Source organism: Melanotaenia boesemani, chromosome 6 (assembly GCF_017639745.1).
Source record: "Melanotaenia boesemani isolate fMelBoe1 chromosome 6, fMelBoe1.pri, whole genome shotgun sequence".
NCBI lineage: Eukaryota > Metazoa > Chordata > Actinopteri > Atheriniformes > Melanotaeniidae > Melanotaenia > Melanotaenia boesemani.
In genome coordinates this window covers 13634787-13653662 of record NC_055687.1, presented here as the reverse complement: position 1 = coordinate 13653662, position 18876 = coordinate 13634787, and the positions used below count along the sequence as shown (strand labels likewise).

The 18876-nt window shown below is 37.7% G+C and overlaps 2 protein-coding genes across 2 annotated transcripts; both read left to right on the top strand.

The window, feature by feature from the left end:
* The first annotated feature begins 1040 nt into the window (after positions 1 to 1040).
* Positions 1041 to 2416, top strand: LOC121641987. The gene is made up of 3 exons (XM_041988420.1): positions 1041 to 1171; positions 1267 to 1325; positions 1460 to 2416. Exons 1-3 carry the CDS (start codon positions 1062 to 1064, stop codon positions 2203 to 2205), a joined length of 915 nt encoding a protein of 304 aa, XP_041844354.1. The 5' UTR covers positions 1041 to 1061; the 3' UTR covers positions 2206 to 2416.
* A 6273-nt stretch (positions 2417 to 8689) lies between these two features.
* Positions 8690 to 18616, top strand: csf3r (colony stimulating factor 3 receptor (granulocyte)). Its single transcript, XM_041989114.1, has 17 exons — positions 8690 to 8844; positions 11330 to 11409; positions 11936 to 12010; positions 12208 to 12501; positions 12766 to 12898; positions 13051 to 13217; positions 14206 to 14369; positions 14503 to 14668; positions 14949 to 15031; positions 15139 to 15346; positions 15487 to 15675; positions 15840 to 15941; positions 16214 to 16360; positions 16439 to 16579; positions 16692 to 16788; positions 16867 to 16951; positions 17930 to 18616. The coding sequence occupies exons 3-17, from the start codon at positions 11944 to 11946 to the stop codon at positions 18410 to 18412; spliced, it is 2526 nt and encodes an 841-aa protein (XP_041845048.1). The 5' UTR covers positions 8690 to 8844; positions 11330 to 11409; positions 11936 to 11943; the 3' UTR covers positions 18413 to 18616.
* Positions 18617 to 18876: the final 260 nt, after the last annotated feature.

Below are 18876 nucleotides of genomic sequence, written 5' to 3'. Positions count from 1 at the left end.
CTCGGACTCTCCACAGAAGTCAAGAAGTCACAAAGCAAAGTTCAAAACAAGTCTAGTTCACCCTTAAACACTGACAGATGGTCTTCTAGGTGCAGTAAAAGGTGAAGTCTGTAGGTTGATTGAGGGTTGGTGCTACTTTTTGGCATCTCACTGCTCTGGCTGACACTATGGTTGGAAAGTAACATGAGCTCTTTGTCCGAGTGGGCATTCACATCTTTGGTTTCGAATCACCTGCAATTTTACATCCATTACTAGCCACGCCACTTTTCAAATAAAGCTCCGGCCTATTAATTACCAAAGTATGGGTTCATGGTAAAGGTGAACGTGCAATTACAGAATTGAATCAAGCCCCTGTTTGGCTTGTCATTCCTGACAGAAATAATTTAGGTGAATTATTAAATGCTTCCACTGCCCTCAGCGACTTCATTGTCACCAATTCCTAGCTGCAAATATCTACCCTTTTCTCTTTTCCCTCTAATGTACAAAGTATGTTGTTTGAAAAGATTTTGTTTAAAAATATTCTTTAACTGAGCATGTTTATGTAAAAAACACAAAAATAGCCTTCATGTATGTGCACTTCCAAATGTTCTTTCTCTTTCTGTGTTCTGTGAACCTTAAAATGAAAGAGGTCAAGCTTAATGAGATCATTTAAAATTTGTTGTGGTTATGGCAATCATGTGGAAATTGTATGTCATTATCATTCTTGTAGGTCCAGTGCATTAGAAAGTTTAATTAGCTACCTGTTCTGATAATATAAAGATCTAAGGTGACATTATAGTAGCGCAAAACTGATCAAATTGCATGTCAAAGGACTTTTCTAAAGCTTTGCAAACTTCTGCTGCTGAGAGTGAATAACAGATGTGTGCTTCACTTCTCTTAAATAAGAAAAGTCTAAATATGTAGTTTTGTTGAATTCTAGCATGTATTTTAACTCATTTCATGTAATGTGAAACAATATACCAGTGGCTGCATTCAGTGGGTTTTGGGGATTTTAGGTTTCTATGACAACCAGCTGTCTGTAATTAGTAAATTAAGCCAGGGTGAAGACTTAGCCAGTCCATATGGCTGCAAAAGAAGTCAAGAGAGACAACTGGTTCTGTAAATTGGGCTGTCATGAAGTTTATGCTGACTTAACTACAGAAATGTCTTTACCTCTGGTGGTTTTTGTCAGGTATTGAGAAGTGAAGTTTTTTTGTTGTTGTTGTTTTAAAGGAAGGAATCATGGCTGCTTGGCTTCAGGAGTTTTTTTATTTTCTTCTTTTGCAGCGCTGCTCTGCTTCACTCTGTGTCAGCTGGAGGATCATATTGTGCTAAAACAGCAAAAGGTATGTGATGTGTTGTAATTGATGTTTCTACTTTCCTATAATTTCCTTTTAGCAGGCATTCTTGACATTTCAAAACAATCACACAGCTAGCAGGGAATACAAATATTTTTGTGTTTTGTGATGCTCTTTTATAGCTCGTGCAGCTGCCTTGGGTTTGAAGTATCCTGGAGACCATGGAGCTCCTGATCTCTCTGGACCAGCTCCCAATGTGCTGCACCCTAAAATGCTACATTACAGTGACCTAGCTGCAAGTGAACCTAACATGGCATCCTACCAACACAATCAGCCAGAAGCCCTCTTTGATGACTCTGTATATGAACAAGTTCACCCCAGGAGCTCTGACAGAGTCCCACTGAGCCATGAGACTTACACACCAGAATACACCACCAACCAAATGCTCATCTTTCCTAGAGGACGATCGGTCAGTAACCCCGAGTCCAGCTCTAAAGTGGTCAAACAAATTGCCCTCTCAACTCTGGCTGAAGCCCCTGGTCAGTCTGACCTGGTGAATGTGAATCCTCGAGGTCACAAGCCACTCTCGTATATCTACGACGAGCATGACCTTGCATTTGATGAGTCTGCCCCAAATAGACCTGGCATGACTCCGAGTGAATTCCTCATACCAAGAAGCGGGGGTCGTGAGTATCACAGTGGTCCCATAAATGCCCTGGGAAACAAAGTCGCTGCCCTTCATTGGTATCATCACCTCAACAGAGGGATGAGTGGAATTCCTTTGTATGGTAGCTGGAAAATGATTAAGCATCCTGTCCACCTAGCTCAGAGTCTGTACAGAGGCTACCATGTCCCACCATTTGTTCAAGGTAAAGTTGCTATTAAATATTTGATGAAACCAAAAATGGGTCAACCTTATATAACTTAGAATCAAAAGGCCAAACAGCTGTCAGATGTTGTGATATAGTTAACAGACAATCAATTCTGTGGCATAGTTTAAGAATGTATTTGCAGCTCCTGGCTTAGCTGGAAAGTCATGTCCAACTTGTATGAGTCCCTGCTTTGTAGCTTCCTCACTAACTCTAAAATATGTCACATCATGTGTTCTATTTTGAATATAAAATTCATACATGTTTAAAGTGCTGTGCCTCTTTTTGGTTTCCCCCCCTTCTCAATTGACTTGTGGAGATCTGAATGTTACTAGAGTGCCATCTGTTGGTTCTAATGGTAAATTATCCTTTTTGGCTCAAATTGTTTATACACAGGTGCTGCTAAACAGAAGGTTGGCCTTTGACAAATCCTGTGGTCTGTTTACAATCTGTAAATACTACTAGTGGTTATGTTCATTGTCCAAGTAGCTTTGGTCCATCGGTTAAGGCATGTGTTACTGGTGGTCTGGTATCTGGAGTTAATAGATGGCTTTAGAGTTTAAAATTTGAGTAATGATGTTTAACACTTTTTTTAAATTATTATTCTCAAGCAGAACAAGAGCCTGGAGCACATTAAGATTTCTGCACAGGATTAATGAAAGGTGTCACTCTTGAGCCTTTGCGAGCTTGCTAAGAGTTTGAGTGGGTGAAAAGGTAGGTAGGTGGGTAAGGATCTCCACTGATCGACCCTCTCTCCCCATAAATCAATGAATCAGGATCCAGAGAGAGTCTGTTATAAGCAGTCACTTGGAACGTGAGAGAGGAAATGAGTGGCAGAACAAAGTAAAGTAAAGCAATCAACTCTGTATGTGGAGCAGGAAGGAAGGTGGTCAAGAGCAGCCATACTTCATAAAGGATATTAAGTTGGGCAGAACAAGAGGACCATTCAGTAGCAGCAGTGAGCTTGAAGCAATGATGTGAAGTAGGTCTTTAATACAGAGTAAATCTTGAAGAAATATTTTGATCTCGGTCGCAAAGAAAGTGGGAAATATTTCCCTGAAAGGTTAAAACTCGACATCCACATGTGTGCTGTGACACGCTTCACTACCCAAGTCTTGATCAATAGCTCTTTGTAAGCTCTTAAATAAAAGAGGGAAAAAAATGAAAGCCAGTAGAGAATAAACTGTGTAAACATGTGGGTTGTAAAATGAATCATATTCATCACCAGCAGCTCTCATTTGACATCAAAACATGCAGTACATGTTAGTTACTGACAAATTCACCTCTCTGAACCTTTATATCAAAACAAGTTTCCTGACATGCTGCTCCACCTTACTTTTTCTGCACAGAAAAGATGCCAAACATCCTCTTCCCCCTCATTTGAAAGGATTTAGACATTATAATCTGGTGGTTTTCAGAGATCTTTTTTGCTTTACTATATTCCATGAAATCCTTACTACAAGCATCCACATGCACTGGTTGGATTATTCCCTTGTTTTAAGGTCTGAAGACATTACATTCACTCCTATTCATTCATCATGGCCTTTGCCATACTACATTGTTGAGGTTTGTGCCTGCAAACCAGACCAGCATAACTTAGGGAGGGACTGTACTCTTTATCACAATCCACTGTGTAAAGATTCGTGCCTGCAAAATGTGCAGACACAAAGCTCTGCATTTCCTCTCACTGCGCTGAATAATGGCTGCTTTTGTGTTTTTTGAAGGTAGCAAATGAGATGAGCTACTAAATAGCTCTGTGCAATAGCCATGTTAGAAGGTACACTGGGTACATTTAGCAATGAGCAGCTGCAAATAGCAGATACCACTGCAGACCACACTAAGACCAGCAGTCGCAGCCCTCTGCTTGTTTTCATTTATCATTGGTTTTATTAAGTTTTATTCCTCTGGTTTGGCTCATTACAACTGTCTGTATGATGGTTTTCTCCAAAGAATCAGGAAAATGAGACATATGGACATTTTCTCTCTTTTGATGTTTTTTTTTTTCTTTTCTTAGGTGAATCATAATTCAGACTGAAACCAAGTAAAGTTTCTAAGTCTGAAGGGAAACCCAGCTTAAGTCTCATTGGAGCCTGAACTGTTGATGTGCTTAAAAATCTGACAATACCAGTAATGGTTGCTTAAACTGTTGACAAGACAGTCAAGAGCAAACACTTGTTTGAATGTGTTTGAGTGTGTTTAAGATGTTTCTTAGGCTTTGTTATGGTGACCGTGGTATGATAAACATGATAACCAGTATGATAACAAAACTGACATGTAAAAAAACTGACATTTTAGAAAACAATATTAAAAGAAAAAAAACATGACACAAGAAAACATATAGGTACATAGAATTTCACAAACCGAAACATGTTATAAATCATAACCTTTCAAGAAACAGACTTTCCAGACACACAGCAAAACAATGAACATAATTATATGTCAATACACACAACATCTCACAGAACAAAACAGTATTTCAAGAAGCATTTTACAAAACATAAAGGAAAAGACTTCAAAACCTTCACAAAACATAAAAACATTTTCTTTTCATACATTGATTTGCATTTCCTAAAATATTGCTTTTGAACTTCTGATATTGAGTTTTCTACTTTGTTGATGTGTTATGTACCTCAACCAATCTACTCCTACTTTCCATCATGTCATCCTAATAAAATCCCACCAGACTTGGATCAAATCATTGCTTTGTCCTGTGTGTGTTGCACTGCAGTGCACATTGTGATACACAACTCTTTTAAGGCAGTGCTGACCTTTACGTGAGCTAGGAGAATATGGTGGTTAACAAGGATGAGTATATGTGCCTGTGTGATTTGTAATGTGTGAATTTTTTTCTCAAGTTTCTGCTGCCCGACTCTTGTTGTCCCACTCGGAGCTCTTAGAGTGCTCACTATAACCTGCCAGCACAACTGACCTGTGGTAAGGGGGAAATCGATAGTCAATTCCATTTTGCAGCTGGTGTGTGACAGGTACTAGATAGGAGTGGATTGGGTGCATGTAAGGAGCAGGAGCTTGAGTCGGAGCTTGTCCGAACCTCCCCCTCTCTCTCTCTAAGAAGCATACAGCGTTTTACATGCTTACTCGACCAACCCTTTTAATGAGCATAGCAGTGAATCATATTAGGGTTGTTATCTTGGCAATTTACTGATGGATTCTCTTCTACTTTGATGCAAATTTACTCAAAGCACCTGCTGCAGGTGTAGAGGACACGACCAGGTGTATTTCCACCTGGACATACATGTCCACCTGCTAATTTGGGAGATAAGTGATATGATAGCATTTATGACTAAACGTACAAGCTAAAAGAATTAACCGTACATGCAAGATAGGCAAGTGTAAGTAAGGCACACAACCCTATATGTGCAATCAAACAAAGTCAATATATTTGCTTAGTGTGGCCAAAAATAAAGTTTAGCACGAGTCGGTTTGTAAATATAACTTGCAGGAGTTAGCATAATTAACAGGCTCACAATCAAAATGCACAAAGTTGATCATGATTTTATCCCATATCTTGGGTTTTCTTCTTTTATTCTTTTCTTTCCTTTTCTTTTTCTGTTTACTATGCTTTACAAACAAAATGGGTGGAACGCTGACAGTACCAGTGGATGGTGGTGTAACTACAATGAATGTCAGATCAGGGGAGACCAACTTGCCCAGTGAATGACCTATCCCTCAAACCGGCCCCTTCATGCCAGAACAGTGACAGAGAGTTGACACCAAAGATCCTATCAATGAAAAAAAAGGGAAAAAAAGACATTTTAAATCAATGATTATTTCTTTAATATCTCTATTTTAAATTTCAGTGCAACTTTTTACAGTCTCAACAAATTTCCAATACTCATGACTATGTTCCGAACTTTTTCAGGTTTTTTACAGTGGTGCAGTCCCTATCCACGGCCATTTCAGCATCTATCTTGCATCCTACCTATGCTGTTAGCTCCTTCCAGCCAGTAAGAGACAGTCTTTTTTTGACTTGTCTTTATTTTTTCATCTGTCCCCTTATGGCTTTCTTTTCCGCGCTTCCTCCAATTTCTTCTTGTATTTTGTTGCTGAATCAGCCATGGTTCTTTAAAACAGCCAGTGTGTTGATATCCATTTGCTAGCATGAGACATAGTGCGTGAAGTGAAACTTAGCTGCAGTGTCACGCGGTGTCCCAGGAAGAAAATGTTGTGAAGTGAGGTTTCTCAGCCTCAGGATGCTGCTGGGCAGCAATGGCTACAGAAATGTACATAATAATGTCACTGTACCATCAAAGGAGGAACACACAGTTTTGAGGTTGGAAAGTTACATAGTGCATCTTCAAGTTCAAGTTTTTATTTTTGTTGTTGTTGTTTTTTATTTTTTTTATTTTTTTATTTTTTTTTATTTTAAGCAAAACCTTATTTTCTGTTTCTATATGAGCTGTCAGAGTTCTTGCCCAGTAGTTCTACTCCCAAAGAAAAATATTTCCAAATATACTGACTGAGCATTGCTGCACACTGACTCATGTACTGCAGATAAACATATTTAAAAAAAAATTTGTCATCACAGTTGTCGTCAGTTGCAGCATCTGATTTCTTCTACATGGATGTAATAAACATGTTTCTAATCAATTGGGAAAATGTTAAATGTGTTTCAGCTATATCATAGCCACTATCAAAACAAGCTTCTTTTTTTTTTTCTTTAAATCTGTGCCCACTATTAAAGAACCTGTTCTTGCATAACACAAGGGAATTTATTAGCAAAAAATATCCACACATCTTTTTTTCCCCTGAAATCTCATTAGCTGGTATTACAATCTTTAGCAGAACTAACATCTTCGGGGCATTTTGCATCATTCAAATCTCCTTTAGATTTCTTTGCATGTTTGTTTCAAATCCTCTGAAAATTTCAACAATATTCAAGTATGAGTTTTGATTTGGCCAGTGCAGAAAACTTCTGCTTTTTAGGGTGTTCTTTAGTTCAAAACATGAACTATTCTGTTGTTTAAAAATGTACTTCTTATCCAGTTTTAACCTTTAAGATCATGTAGAATTAATCAATAAATCAATGACTCAGAGATGATCAGTCCTTGGTGGAAGCAGAAGTAACACCAAACCATAACATTTCCACCACTATGCCTCCCACCTGGTATAAAGTTCTCTTGAAATACCATTTTTGTTACTGTTACTGTATCCAAAACATTTGTTTGGTGATGCAACATGTGATTATTTTACTTAGTTGTTAAAATGCATGTGTGGCATATCAAGACATGAAAATGTTATGCATGATTGGGATGATTTTATGAACTGAAGACAGTTAAATATTTTTAGATTTGCAAGTAAGAATTCATGGTTACCAAAAGCCACTGCAGTTTTGATTGCAGTTAACTACAGTGATTATCGGTATAGCTGGAGATAGATTTGAAATTATATTTCCAGCAATGACTAATTTGTGATTGACCACATTTCTGATGTAAGTGAGAATCTAAAGGAGAGACAGCATTCTGTTAAGTAGAGTACAAGAACTGTAATCAAACCCAGCAAAGCTTCATCAGTTCAGCTTAGCTTTGGGGCTCTCAGCTAATTTTACTGCTCACTGAAACGTTGCATGTAATACCCAGTGGAGGGAAAACATTTTGTTCATTACTGCTGATTAGAAAATAAGATGAAGCAAAATATGTCATCTCATGATAACCGGTTAATGTGTTTTTAATTAGTGCCTGCTTTTCTCTTCTTCGGTTGATTCCTGTTCAGAAACCCACCACTGTGCATTTAACTCCTCCTCCAGCTGCCTTTTGATTAAGAGTTAGCCACCATTATGATTTTGAGAGCAGTGGAGTGACCGAGCACAGATCCAGCTGTTAGATTGAAGGGTAAGTTTGCTGCCGAGCCTCACTCACCGTTTGAAATGAAGCTCCATCCACAAAGTCATTTTACAGTTTAATAAGCTAATAAACGTGATATGGGAACTAGCTTCAAGTGCCCTTGGGGGGGTCAAAGCACAGCTTACAATCCCATTTAAGAGCTTGTTCTATTATCATGCTGACAAAGACTCAGACGGCTCAAAGAGGGAGATGACTGCATTCTGAACGCAGCCTTGGTGATACAGCAAATCTGCTACTCCAAAAGTCACTCTCAACACAGAGGGGTCAAACAGAGCCAGAATTATCACATTCTTGTGGTATGAAGTCTCCCTTTATATATATTCTTTGGGATTTTATAGCTAATACCTGGTGAAATCACTAAGTGAGATGAAATACCTGCATAGTTTCATACCCATAGCAAGCCAGAAGACTCATAGGTTCATCAACGCACATGACTGTTATAAATTGAGGTCAAAATCCTTAAAGACTATTTATTTAAAAAAAAAAAAATCACAATGCAATATTGAGATTGAAACTAATATAAAAAATTAACCATAAAAATTTGGAAATACATTCTAGATTTGAACATTTGGGCATTTACAAGCTGTAGAATTTAAACCCCTCTCTTTTCTTTTTCATACTAGGGCCCCATCAGTCATGTGTTTCTGGAAAAAGTGAAGTTCTACACATTCAAAACAAGGATGTTCCTGCTGCTGCTGCTTGGCTAACACACACAAACACACACACACGCACGCACGTCCTCCAATCTGAGCTGCTTTGAGCCACCCTGTTTCATCTGGTGCTATCAGGGCTGATGAGAGCCTCTTGTCTTTCTGGGTCTGCTGCAGCCGCTGCATGGTGAGTGGCAAACCTCTCTGATGACTCTCCTTTATCTTCACATCAAGCAATTTGCTGCTCCTTTCATTCTGATACTTGTGCCAGATTGAAAAGGAAAACCTAACAAAATTTCCCAAAACTTATTTCTCAGCGACTCAGGTACAAGCTTAACAGCTGGATGGACAATTCAAGCTAATTTAGCTTAAATTGTGTCAGGTTTTCTGGCTACTATGTATGGCATATGTGCCATTTATCATTCTTTGTAGTTTGTTTTAATATTTATCTCTTCCTGGGCTGCAGAGCCTTTTTAAATATCTAAGAAATGCTGACATGATCCTGATGTTAATGCCTTGTACAGAGAAAACGTAGAGCAATTTTGTGGGTTTAAAATTAGATTTGAACATTTTGGTCAGCTGCTTTATGATTGTGACATCCTTCATGTGAGGGTGTCTTTCTCAGAGTAGGTATGGAAAATATATAAGTTTTATTATCTTTTATAGAAAGAGGATATGAAACAGACTACATTTGTGGTTTTTAAGTGTGGGGGTTTTAGAAGTGCTGACTAAAGTTCCCTTTCTGAGCTCGGAGGAACTGTGCTATAATGAATTGGCGTTGAGATTAAAATATGTGTAAATATTCTTTTTAAATTCATTAAAATATATCATTTTTAAATGTGTAATTCATAACACATTGCCTAGTGTGTCAATACATCCAAAAAGGGGAACTAGTAGTAAGTTTGTCACAACACTTGGTGTGAAGGATATTGCCAAATCCTGAAAGTAGGTGTTTTGTAACCCCAACAGCAACGGGAAAGGAAATGTACAGAAGCTGGGGGGAAACATTTCGTTACACGCAGTGGTATGACTCACTGAGACAAGGGAACATTTCATAAAAGCATATTTATGTGGCTGAGTTTGGAAAATAATCACCCAATGCACAAAGAATAGACAGACTGAATTTCTGCTATTTTTTATTCCAAGCAAGCCACATTGCGTTTGTTGACAACATGCACTCCAAGTTTAATACTCTTTCCTGCTCTGTCCCTTCTCTCTCGCTCTCTCTCGCTCACTCTTTCTCTCAATTGCCTTTTGTCACAGCCACAGGCAATTATCCATTAGTAGTGAGAAAAAATTCTAAAAAGGAAAGCAGAGGAAAATGGAGGCCTTTTTGCACAGTGCTGATAAGAAACACTGGAGAAATTCCATTTCTCTCTCATTGCAAAACACAGACCAAATCTCCGCTTATTGTGGACGGAGAGCAGAGATCTGAGAGTTTGACTGATAGCTACAAATTGTTCAAAGTATAACTTTTACTTCTTATGGAGTCGTTGTGATTTGATGGTCCAGTCATAAAAATTTCCACCCAAAAGTAGAATCTTGTAGTCGACCAGAAATCTTCAGAAGAAGAGATTAACAAAATCATTTTTATTTTTGTCTTTAGTCTGTAAAGTGTCCTGAACTGTCTCTTCAGCTTCTCATGTCAGCGTGGAAAGCTAAGAGAGATATCACAAAACAACAGGAAGTTTCTCAATCTTGTGGTTTTGTTGCTGGTTCTGTGTGTATGAGTGTGAAACACATATCTGGGCATGTTTATGTGAAATAAATCTCTGATGAAGAAATCACTGTGGTTCATCAGCCACAGATAGCACATATTAGGCTTCTCATGGTATTTAATAATTTTCCATTTATCTACTAAACTCTGCATCCAACCACTATGTGTATGTCATAGTTTTGGTTATGATCCTGTTTCACAGCAAAATGTGTGGGGGGGGCTGTCAGCCTGAGAACAGGAGAAAACAGAGATTTGTATCTGCTACAACATGATAGTGTCAGTTCTAATTCCAGCCGTGTCTTTCCAATCCTAATCAATCGGCACTGTGTTGTTGATGATATACGTTACTCCACATCTTGGTTAAATCTTTCAGCCTTGATGGTGTCCACAAAACAGTGTTGCACACTGAGATGTCTTCAGATTCCCAGACGCTTGTGATGAAATTATTCGGTGTAGATTATAGAAAATTCAATTTTTTGTCATTTTAAGTTGAGAAACACAATTTTGAAATTACTCCCCAATTTGTAGACATATTTTCTTGCAGATTGCTGAACCTCTGCTCATCTTTTTAACGGAGAGGCACCTTAGAGAGGCTCTTTATACCCAGTCACGTTACCGACCTGGAGCCAATTAATCCAATTGGTTGTAACAGTTAGCCCTTTCATCTGGCACTGCTTCCTTTCCAGCTTTTTGCTACAATTATACCAACTTTTTTAGGGGTAACTAAAAGGTTTTAATTAAATGCTGAAAAGATTCACTTTTAACATTTGTTAGGTATTTTATGTTCTTTTGGGAATTGTATATAGTTTTATAAGATTTGTAAATCAATGTGTTCTGTTATTTGCATTTCATACATCATTATAACTTTATTGGAATAAGGTTGCATAATGATGTTTAATATGTGATTAATTTGCTTTTCTGTTACCAATAATGAATATTTTCCTTCTAAATACAGAGAGACATGGATACGGTCATGCTGTGAAGGCATGTCTGGGACGTGATTACACTTTTTTAAAAGTCTGTACTTGTGTGATGGTGAGTTCTGAAAGTATTTTCCAATTTCCATGACAACTGTGCTTGTATTGTGAGGTTCTGACTAATTACTGAATTTGAAAGCAGGTTGTAGAATTAATATCAGATGTATAATAAGTTGGATAATTGCTTCCATCTGCTTAGTCCACCAACTTCTCTTCTCTGCTTTTTATACATGACCGATGAATTATGGAACACATGTGCAACAAGGCTAATTACTCTTTAACAACCTGCAATCATCATCTCCTTGACTCCTTGGAAGACTTTCATCCTTTTAATTAAACTGTGTAAAAATACAGTGTATTCCGGCAGCTGCATAGAAATGTTGTGCATGGAGTCCACATCCAAACATTTAAAATGTCATGCTGGTGAAGTCTTGATCTCATTACCTTAAGTCCTCCCTCACACAATTAATGCACCATGTCTCTTGTAAATAATGGTCTTTTTTTCTTCTTCTTCCTCTTCTTTTTTACAGGGTATGAAAGTATGTAATTTAAGAATAATGCTTTGCAATTTGGCTCCCCAACAGGTTTTTCCATGATGATATCCACATGGGTGTCAGTGATTGTTGTTCTGGTTGTATTTACGAATGGAGTGAGGAATGGTAAGTGTTACTTTCAAAAAGAAATCTAAATGGAAATATCTAACCATCAGTTCCAAAGACAGTGATGATCTCTTAACACTCTCTGGCTTTTCTTGCCTTGCCTTGAAAATTCTGCCTTAGGTCCAAAGCTTTGATCTTAGTAAAAGACTGGATGTTTGGCATTATGATCACTTTGCATTTTTTTTTTTTTTTTTAAGAGGATGACACACAGCCATGTGCGAAGGTCCACACCTCCAGCTCAGTGGTGCCTCTGAGGTCAAATGTAACGGCCACCTGTGTCATCAGAGAGGACTGCCTTCTGGTTGTTGGACAAGCTGTTCATATCGAGTGGAGCCTTGATAATCGCTTTATTCCCAGCAGCCCTGTGGCCAATGAGAGTGACAGGGTCTCCAGGGTTGTTATATCGAGCTTCAATTACACCAGGGCGGTCCTCACCTGCAGCATCCAGGCATCTCACCAAGTTGTTGCTGGAGTGGAGATCCGAGCTGGATGTGAGTAAGATTTCTAGTTCTTTTAGTTTTATTATTAGAGTTTATATAGTTTAGGCACTAAAAGTAATATGCCATGTGTATGATGGAGTCAAATATAAAAAAAAAACCAAACAAGAAAATAAGAACAAAGAGAGGAATGTTTATAATCCATCCACAAATATGCAAAAGAAATACCCTTTCCTGATTACCATAGGTCAGGAAAGACAGCCCTGCACAGATCCGTTTGTAGTAAAGTTTATATTCAGTACCTGTTTTTATCATTAGATCCACCAGAATCACCACAAAACCTCAGCTGTCAGACAAACCTCACCACCCCCCACACCCTGACATGTAGATGGGACCCTGGCCAGCAGGAAACCTACCTTCCCACAAAGTACACCCTACACACTGAGATACGGTAAAACTCTGCTTCTAACTATGAATGCTCTGGAAAAAGTTGTGAGAAAGCAAATGTCATTGCGGTGTTAGCGACGTTTAGTGTGTCATTTACAAAATGTATCTCCGTGAGATTGTGAAACTGTTTCCCATATCTTGATTTCATCATTCCAGGGATTCGAACAAGAACTATACTTATGAGCCGCCACCGGGGGTCCACTCCTACATCATCACTCGCTCTGACTTTAGTTTTTTTGTTGAAATGAAAATATATGTGAAAGCTGAGAATGACCTTGGAGAGAACACTTCGGTACCCATCATTTTAGAACCACTTAGTGCAGGTGAGAGTTTAGATCAAATAAAAACACTTCTTTATAAACATGATTGTTTCCAACGGGCACTCTTCTCAGAGTTTTACTTACCAGACATTGTGTTAAATAAGCAAACATATATAATTAGCCTGAAAAATATTTACTTGCTTGTTCATTTTTTTTATTTTTCATGTTTTTTATTGACACCATTTGCAAATCTTATCTATTACTGTTGCATGTGAAAATAAAACCTGAACATCACTTTTCTTTACAGAATTAATAAACAGCAACCCAGACGGTTATTTTATCTGTTGTGCAGTTAAAAAAAAAGATATTTTGCCAATTTGGTATCAACACAAAGTGTAATTTCTATACAAATAACCAAAAATAGCTTTTCTACTACATGTGTGTTAAGAAAGGTCAAACATTAAAATGTCTGTCTTAGTCATTTGTTTCAATCTGTTGGTTTCCCTGCTAGGTTATTATTCTTTATGAATTGGCTTGTATGAATACTGACTGGACCACACTGAATTGGCGCTATACAAATAAAGCCGAAATGAACTGAACTGATCAACAAAAAATGTAATGTTCATTTGGTAACATAGTGGAATATAAAGCATTTTCGTTTCTGTTGCTTAAGTGTCATTAAGTTTAAAGTAGTAATTTTTTGGCAGCATCCTTGTTTGTTTAAATTAAAGTGGAATAGCTTTGTTATGTACCAAATAGGATATTGTTTTATCCAGATGGTTAGAAAATTCTTTGAGGATTATAGGAATACCTTCAGTACTGCACAAAGTGTTCCTCTGGCTTTTTAAAGGTCATCTCTTATTTTTGGTAAAGCCGGATGCTTATCTCCATAATTAAAACATGAAGGTAATCCACATGAGGCACAAACTCTGTTTCAAACATCTCCTTTCTTGTGCATAGATTAGAAAAATACTAAAGTGATCAGAGACTAATCTCAGTTCCATAGGAGTTTTAACTGTTTTAATATTTTATTTATTTATTTTTATGTCAGCTAAGTTAGAGCAACCCAACATTGTTCAAGTGGTGACAGACACGGTTGGCTGTCTGAATCTAAGCTGGAGCTTGTCCCAGCAGCAGAACTGGATGCGTCACAACGATCTAAATCTGGAAGTTCGACTTAAGACAACAGGCAGCAGTCAGAGGAGTAACCAGATCGTGAGTTCAAATCAATTCAATGTTAATAAGAAGTGAAAACTTACAGTTATGTCACTTTCAATGTACTCCAGTTAGTTAAAAACATAAATAGAGTATTAGAGTCTGCTCTAATACATTTTGTGGTTCATGTTAGATCGTCATGAAATCTGTAAAAGGAGGTGACCGTGTGCCATCCGTACCTGTGACGCAGTGTCGCCTCCTTCATGGGACTCGGTATTCTGCTCAGATTAGAGTCAGATACAAAGAGAGCCCCTGGAGCAAGTGGAGCAGCAGCCACTCTGGAGTCACCTTGGAGCAGGGTAGGGCTCAGATCAATTCAGAGTAACACAATCATTCAAACATTTTCCCAATCTATGGCCTTTTCTTTCCTTTTTCCTGGTCTTTTCAGTATATGCAAATGCCATGTTCTGCATCTCCCATTGCTCAGCTCTACAGACGAGGCTGAATTAAAGTATTGAGTTTTGCTGCACACTCTGGCAGTGAATCCATAGAGCTGTCTTGTATAGCAAAGTTTTACTTTCAAAAGAGTTTAAAGAGCAGTTCAGGCTTTTGACATGCTGACAATCTCTTTCCTCTCAGTTCCCACTGGACGTTTAGACACGTGGATGAAGGTATCAGGGGATACCACTTCCGCACAACTCAACATACAACTGTTCTGGAAGGTACACTCATCAGTGCTAAACAGCCAGCATTGTTTGTATTTCCAGTTATTGTCCAGCCATTGTCCTCCATTTATACCTAACTTTTTATTTCTTTTATTCTCTGTTAGCCATCAAAACAATTCCATGCAAACAGCCTAAATGTATCATATACCATCTCAGTGCAAACACTGCATGGCACAGAGAGAAAAATCTGCTCTACAAGTGAGAATTACTGCACTTTCAAACTTCCTGAGAAAGTAAAGAAGGTTTGTCTGTATGCAGTGAATGGAGCAGGAAAATCCAACGCCAATGAAGTTCGCATTTACCAAAGCAAAGGTAACTGAACATTAGAAAAATCCAAGTGGTTTGCAAAATTATTTTAACTACATACATATATATATATATATATATATATATATATATATATAATACACATATTTATTTAAGAAAAATACTATTTGTTTTTGTGTCTATAGTTCAAACAGGGATAATAGATGTCACGGCTGTTCCTAATGATGACAAATCATTTCTGGTCCAGTGGAAAAGGGTGATTACTTCGGGTCTCACTGGTTATGTGGTGGAATGGCTACCTTTATTAAAAACTGGTCCCTCTCACATCCAGTTTGAAAAGGCAGACAAAAAGCAATCAAGTCTCATCATAACAGGTATGTCTTTAATATTTGTATTTTATGTATTACATTAATACAAACAATCACTCTTGTGCAAAAGAAAAAGAAACAAAAACTTTTCCTGTGCGCTGCCTGCCTGTACAAACTGTTATCAGCTTGTGGCCACTGATCCACTCTAACCTCTTCACTCTCATCAATAGGCAACTTTGAGCCTTACAAGCCCTTTGGGATCTCTGTATATCCTAGGTTTAAGGATGGGATTGGTCTTCCTCAGACTGTTAATGCCTATGTGAGACAAAAGGGTAAGTCACCGAAGACACAGGGAGGATCACACAAAGAGCAAGCAGAGGTGTGAGAGTTTATCTGCCATACTTTAAAGAAGTGAAAGAAGCATTGGCATCAGATGGAACACAAGAAGTGTGAAATCTCTCAGGAAACAGATGATTTGTGATGAAATAATGCCCTCTTGTGGAAAGAAAAAATGTTTATTGTTGCTATCTCTAGTCTAGTGAGTCTGAAATTATGCTTTCAGAAAAAAAAAATTCAAATTCTGAGACCTCTTTCTTTTTTAAAGCCCCATCTGAAGTCCCAAGAATGCTAATTAAAAAGACCTGGAATTCCCATATTGAGATTACCTGGGGTGAAATACCTTTGGAACAAAGAAATGGAATTATCCAGAATTACAAGGTCTTCTACGGGGTTGAGAACGGACCTGTTGATGGTAGGATGAAGCTTTAATTTTCATGTTATAAAACATTTTTCTATTTTTAAGTCTTTGAATGTTTGACTTTTCTCGTAGTTATAAGTGCAAATCCGGAAGAGAGGAAGGTGATCCTGACAAACCTAAAAACTGCATCTATGTATGAAGCCTTTATGATGGTTAGCACAAGTGGTGGAAGCCTGAATGGGTCAACAATTCGTTTTGAGGTTCAACCTTTTGGTTGGTACAATATTAACATGCAATACTGGCCAAATAGAAATGAAAAATGAACAGAATTTCTTTTTCTTTTTTTTTTCAAATCCAAACATGACACATCTTTTTCTTTTCTCAGATGGAGTTGCTATTGTGATAATTGTAATTACATGTGGTGTTGGACTGTCACTTCTGATTATTGTCACTGTCATGATTTGTTTCTCCAAACCCAAAAGGTAACATCATTATCTCATTGCCCTAAGCTATGGAAGTCTTTCTTTTTCATTAATTATCTTTTTTTTCTGTCCCTTTAGTTCAAGGCTGCAGGGGCGCTTTTGGCCAGTTGTTCCAGACCCAGCCAACAGCAGCATCAAAAGATGGGCATCAGAATCAACCCAGGTGGGAAAGTTAACATCCATCTGCTTTTAGGTTAAAGCAGAGCTACTAAACTAAACTTACAAAGGCTAATTCAGCATCAGTCTTGCATCCTGACTCTTTTCTGAGCTCTCTTCAGACAGTAAAGTCCAGTCCAATCTTGACTCTGGTCTTATCGCTTGCTCAATCAAACAAAGCAAAAATCTGGCACAGTGGAGTAAATACTGTTTTACTTTAGTCCATCACAGCTGGTCGAAACCAAGCTAACTAGAGATTCAGCGTAGTACATTCAAACTCATTGTTCTACTGTATATGAGAGTGTGAAAACAAGAAAATGTATTCTATTCAGCTTTTGTTGGTTCATGTTTGCTGTTTACTGTTTGTTTCACTGCCCCGAATTTGTGTAGATATTTACTGTTTGAAGCTAAACAGGCAGTGTGATTCTGACATTTGAGAAAATCCAAGTTCCTGTTTTTGTGAATCGTTTAATACAAAAAGGTTCACTTATTTAATACTTCTAATACACAATGGATCTTTTTATCTCCATACAAAAAAAAGAAAGTAAAGAAAAGAAAAAGGTCACAAGCATAGTTTAGAAAATCCAGCATGATCAGTAGTAAGTGTACACCTAGGCCATTGTTTATATACATTTTTTTATGATTAGGTCAGTAGACTGTAATAACACAGCAAAACCTTTTTGCTTTACATTTTTACTAATTTTACAAGTTCCCTTCATGCACCCATGCACCATTGCCTGTTCTGGCATTATTCAATAAATATCCTCCATTTTTCAAATGTGTACTAAACTTCTAACAAAACAGCACCCACAAACACAAATTCCTCATCCAGTACACTTTTACTAGATTTTTTTTTTTTTTTTCTTCCTCGAATTGGTGATATGAGGATTATAAAAATACCTTCATGCTCCTGAAATTTAACAACCCACTGGGCTTCTAGGTTTTGATTTACTTTTTAAATGACTGGCCTCCTGTCTTTTTACAGTATACACATCCTTCCTGGGACAATGAAGAGCCAAATCCAATATACTTGTCCCACCTCAGCTTCCTGGACCTTACTACCAAGCTAAGCAAAGAGGAAGATGATCTTTGGTTAAACAGCTCAGAGAACACCAGTGATCTAGGAGAGTCCATTTGTGGTTCACCGTTCATCCCTGGATACACTGGTTCAAACAGTGACTCTGTTCCCTATGCCACTGTAATATTCTCTGGTCCATACAGCAGCCCACCACCCATGGAGTCGCATGTGTATCTGCGCTCTGAATCCACACAGCCTCTCCTAGCATCAGAAGAATCTTTCTCTCCTAAATGCTACCAGAATATGGCAGCTAATGAGATGCATATTGAACAGTGTTTTTTCGGGCCAAACAATGAGAATGTGCCGGAAAGAGGGGAAGACCGGATCAGCATTTGGGATGACTTTCCTTTTCTACAAGCATTAGCCATTAATGATACTGAAAATGACTGAAAATACTTTGCTGATTGTGGTAGCAACTGGCTTTAGAATGCCGATTGTCTTAAACCAAATTTAGCTGGCCCTGCATAGCATAAATAGTACATGCAAGTTTGATCTGTGCTAAAATCACTCCGTATTTCTTGATTTTAATTTGATTATTGTTGGTTGTACCGTATTTTGTAGATACTTCTGTGGAAAATAAAAATTTTTTATGTATTTATGTGTTGAGATTATATTGTTAAAGATTACATGTACATTTTCAGAAAAAAATCAATTCACTAGTATTTGTATGGTACCAAACAACATGTGCAGGTACACAAAATATACATTCTAAATTTTAGTGAGCAATGACTATACCAAATTTACGTTCCAATCTGATGCTCATGAAATTAATAACTTGTTGCACATCATGGCATGACACACCCTTCTCTACTACTGATTACCCTACTTATTACTAATTAAAACTTATCAGTTTC

Bases quoted from the DNA above. Each gene is read 5' to 3' on its own strand.
- LOC121641987 (XM_041988420.1), top strand. From the start codon at position 1,062: ATGGCTGCAAAAGAAGTCAAGAGAGACAACTGGTTCTGTAAATTGGGC. The intron at 1,172-1,266 runs GTATTGAGAAGT...CTTCTTTTGCAG, and splicing joins CCTCTGGTGGTTTTTGTCAG to CGCTGCTCTGCTTCACTCTG. The intron at 1,326-1,459 runs GTATGTGATGTG...GCTCTTTTATAG, and splicing joins TTGTGCTAAAACAGCAAAAG to CTCGTGCAGCTGCCTTGGGT.
- csf3r (XM_041989114.1), top strand. From the start codon at position 11,944: ATGATGATATCCACATGGGTGTCAGTGATTGTTGTTCTGGTTGTATTT. The intron at 14,370-14,502 runs GTGAGTTCAAAT...GGTTCATGTTAG, and splicing joins GTCAGAGGAGTAACCAGATC to ATCGTCATGAAATCTGTAAA. The intron at 14,669-14,948 runs GTAGGGCTCAGA...CTTTCCTCTCAG, and splicing joins TGGAGTCACCTTGGAGCAGG to TTCCCACTGGACGTTTAGAC.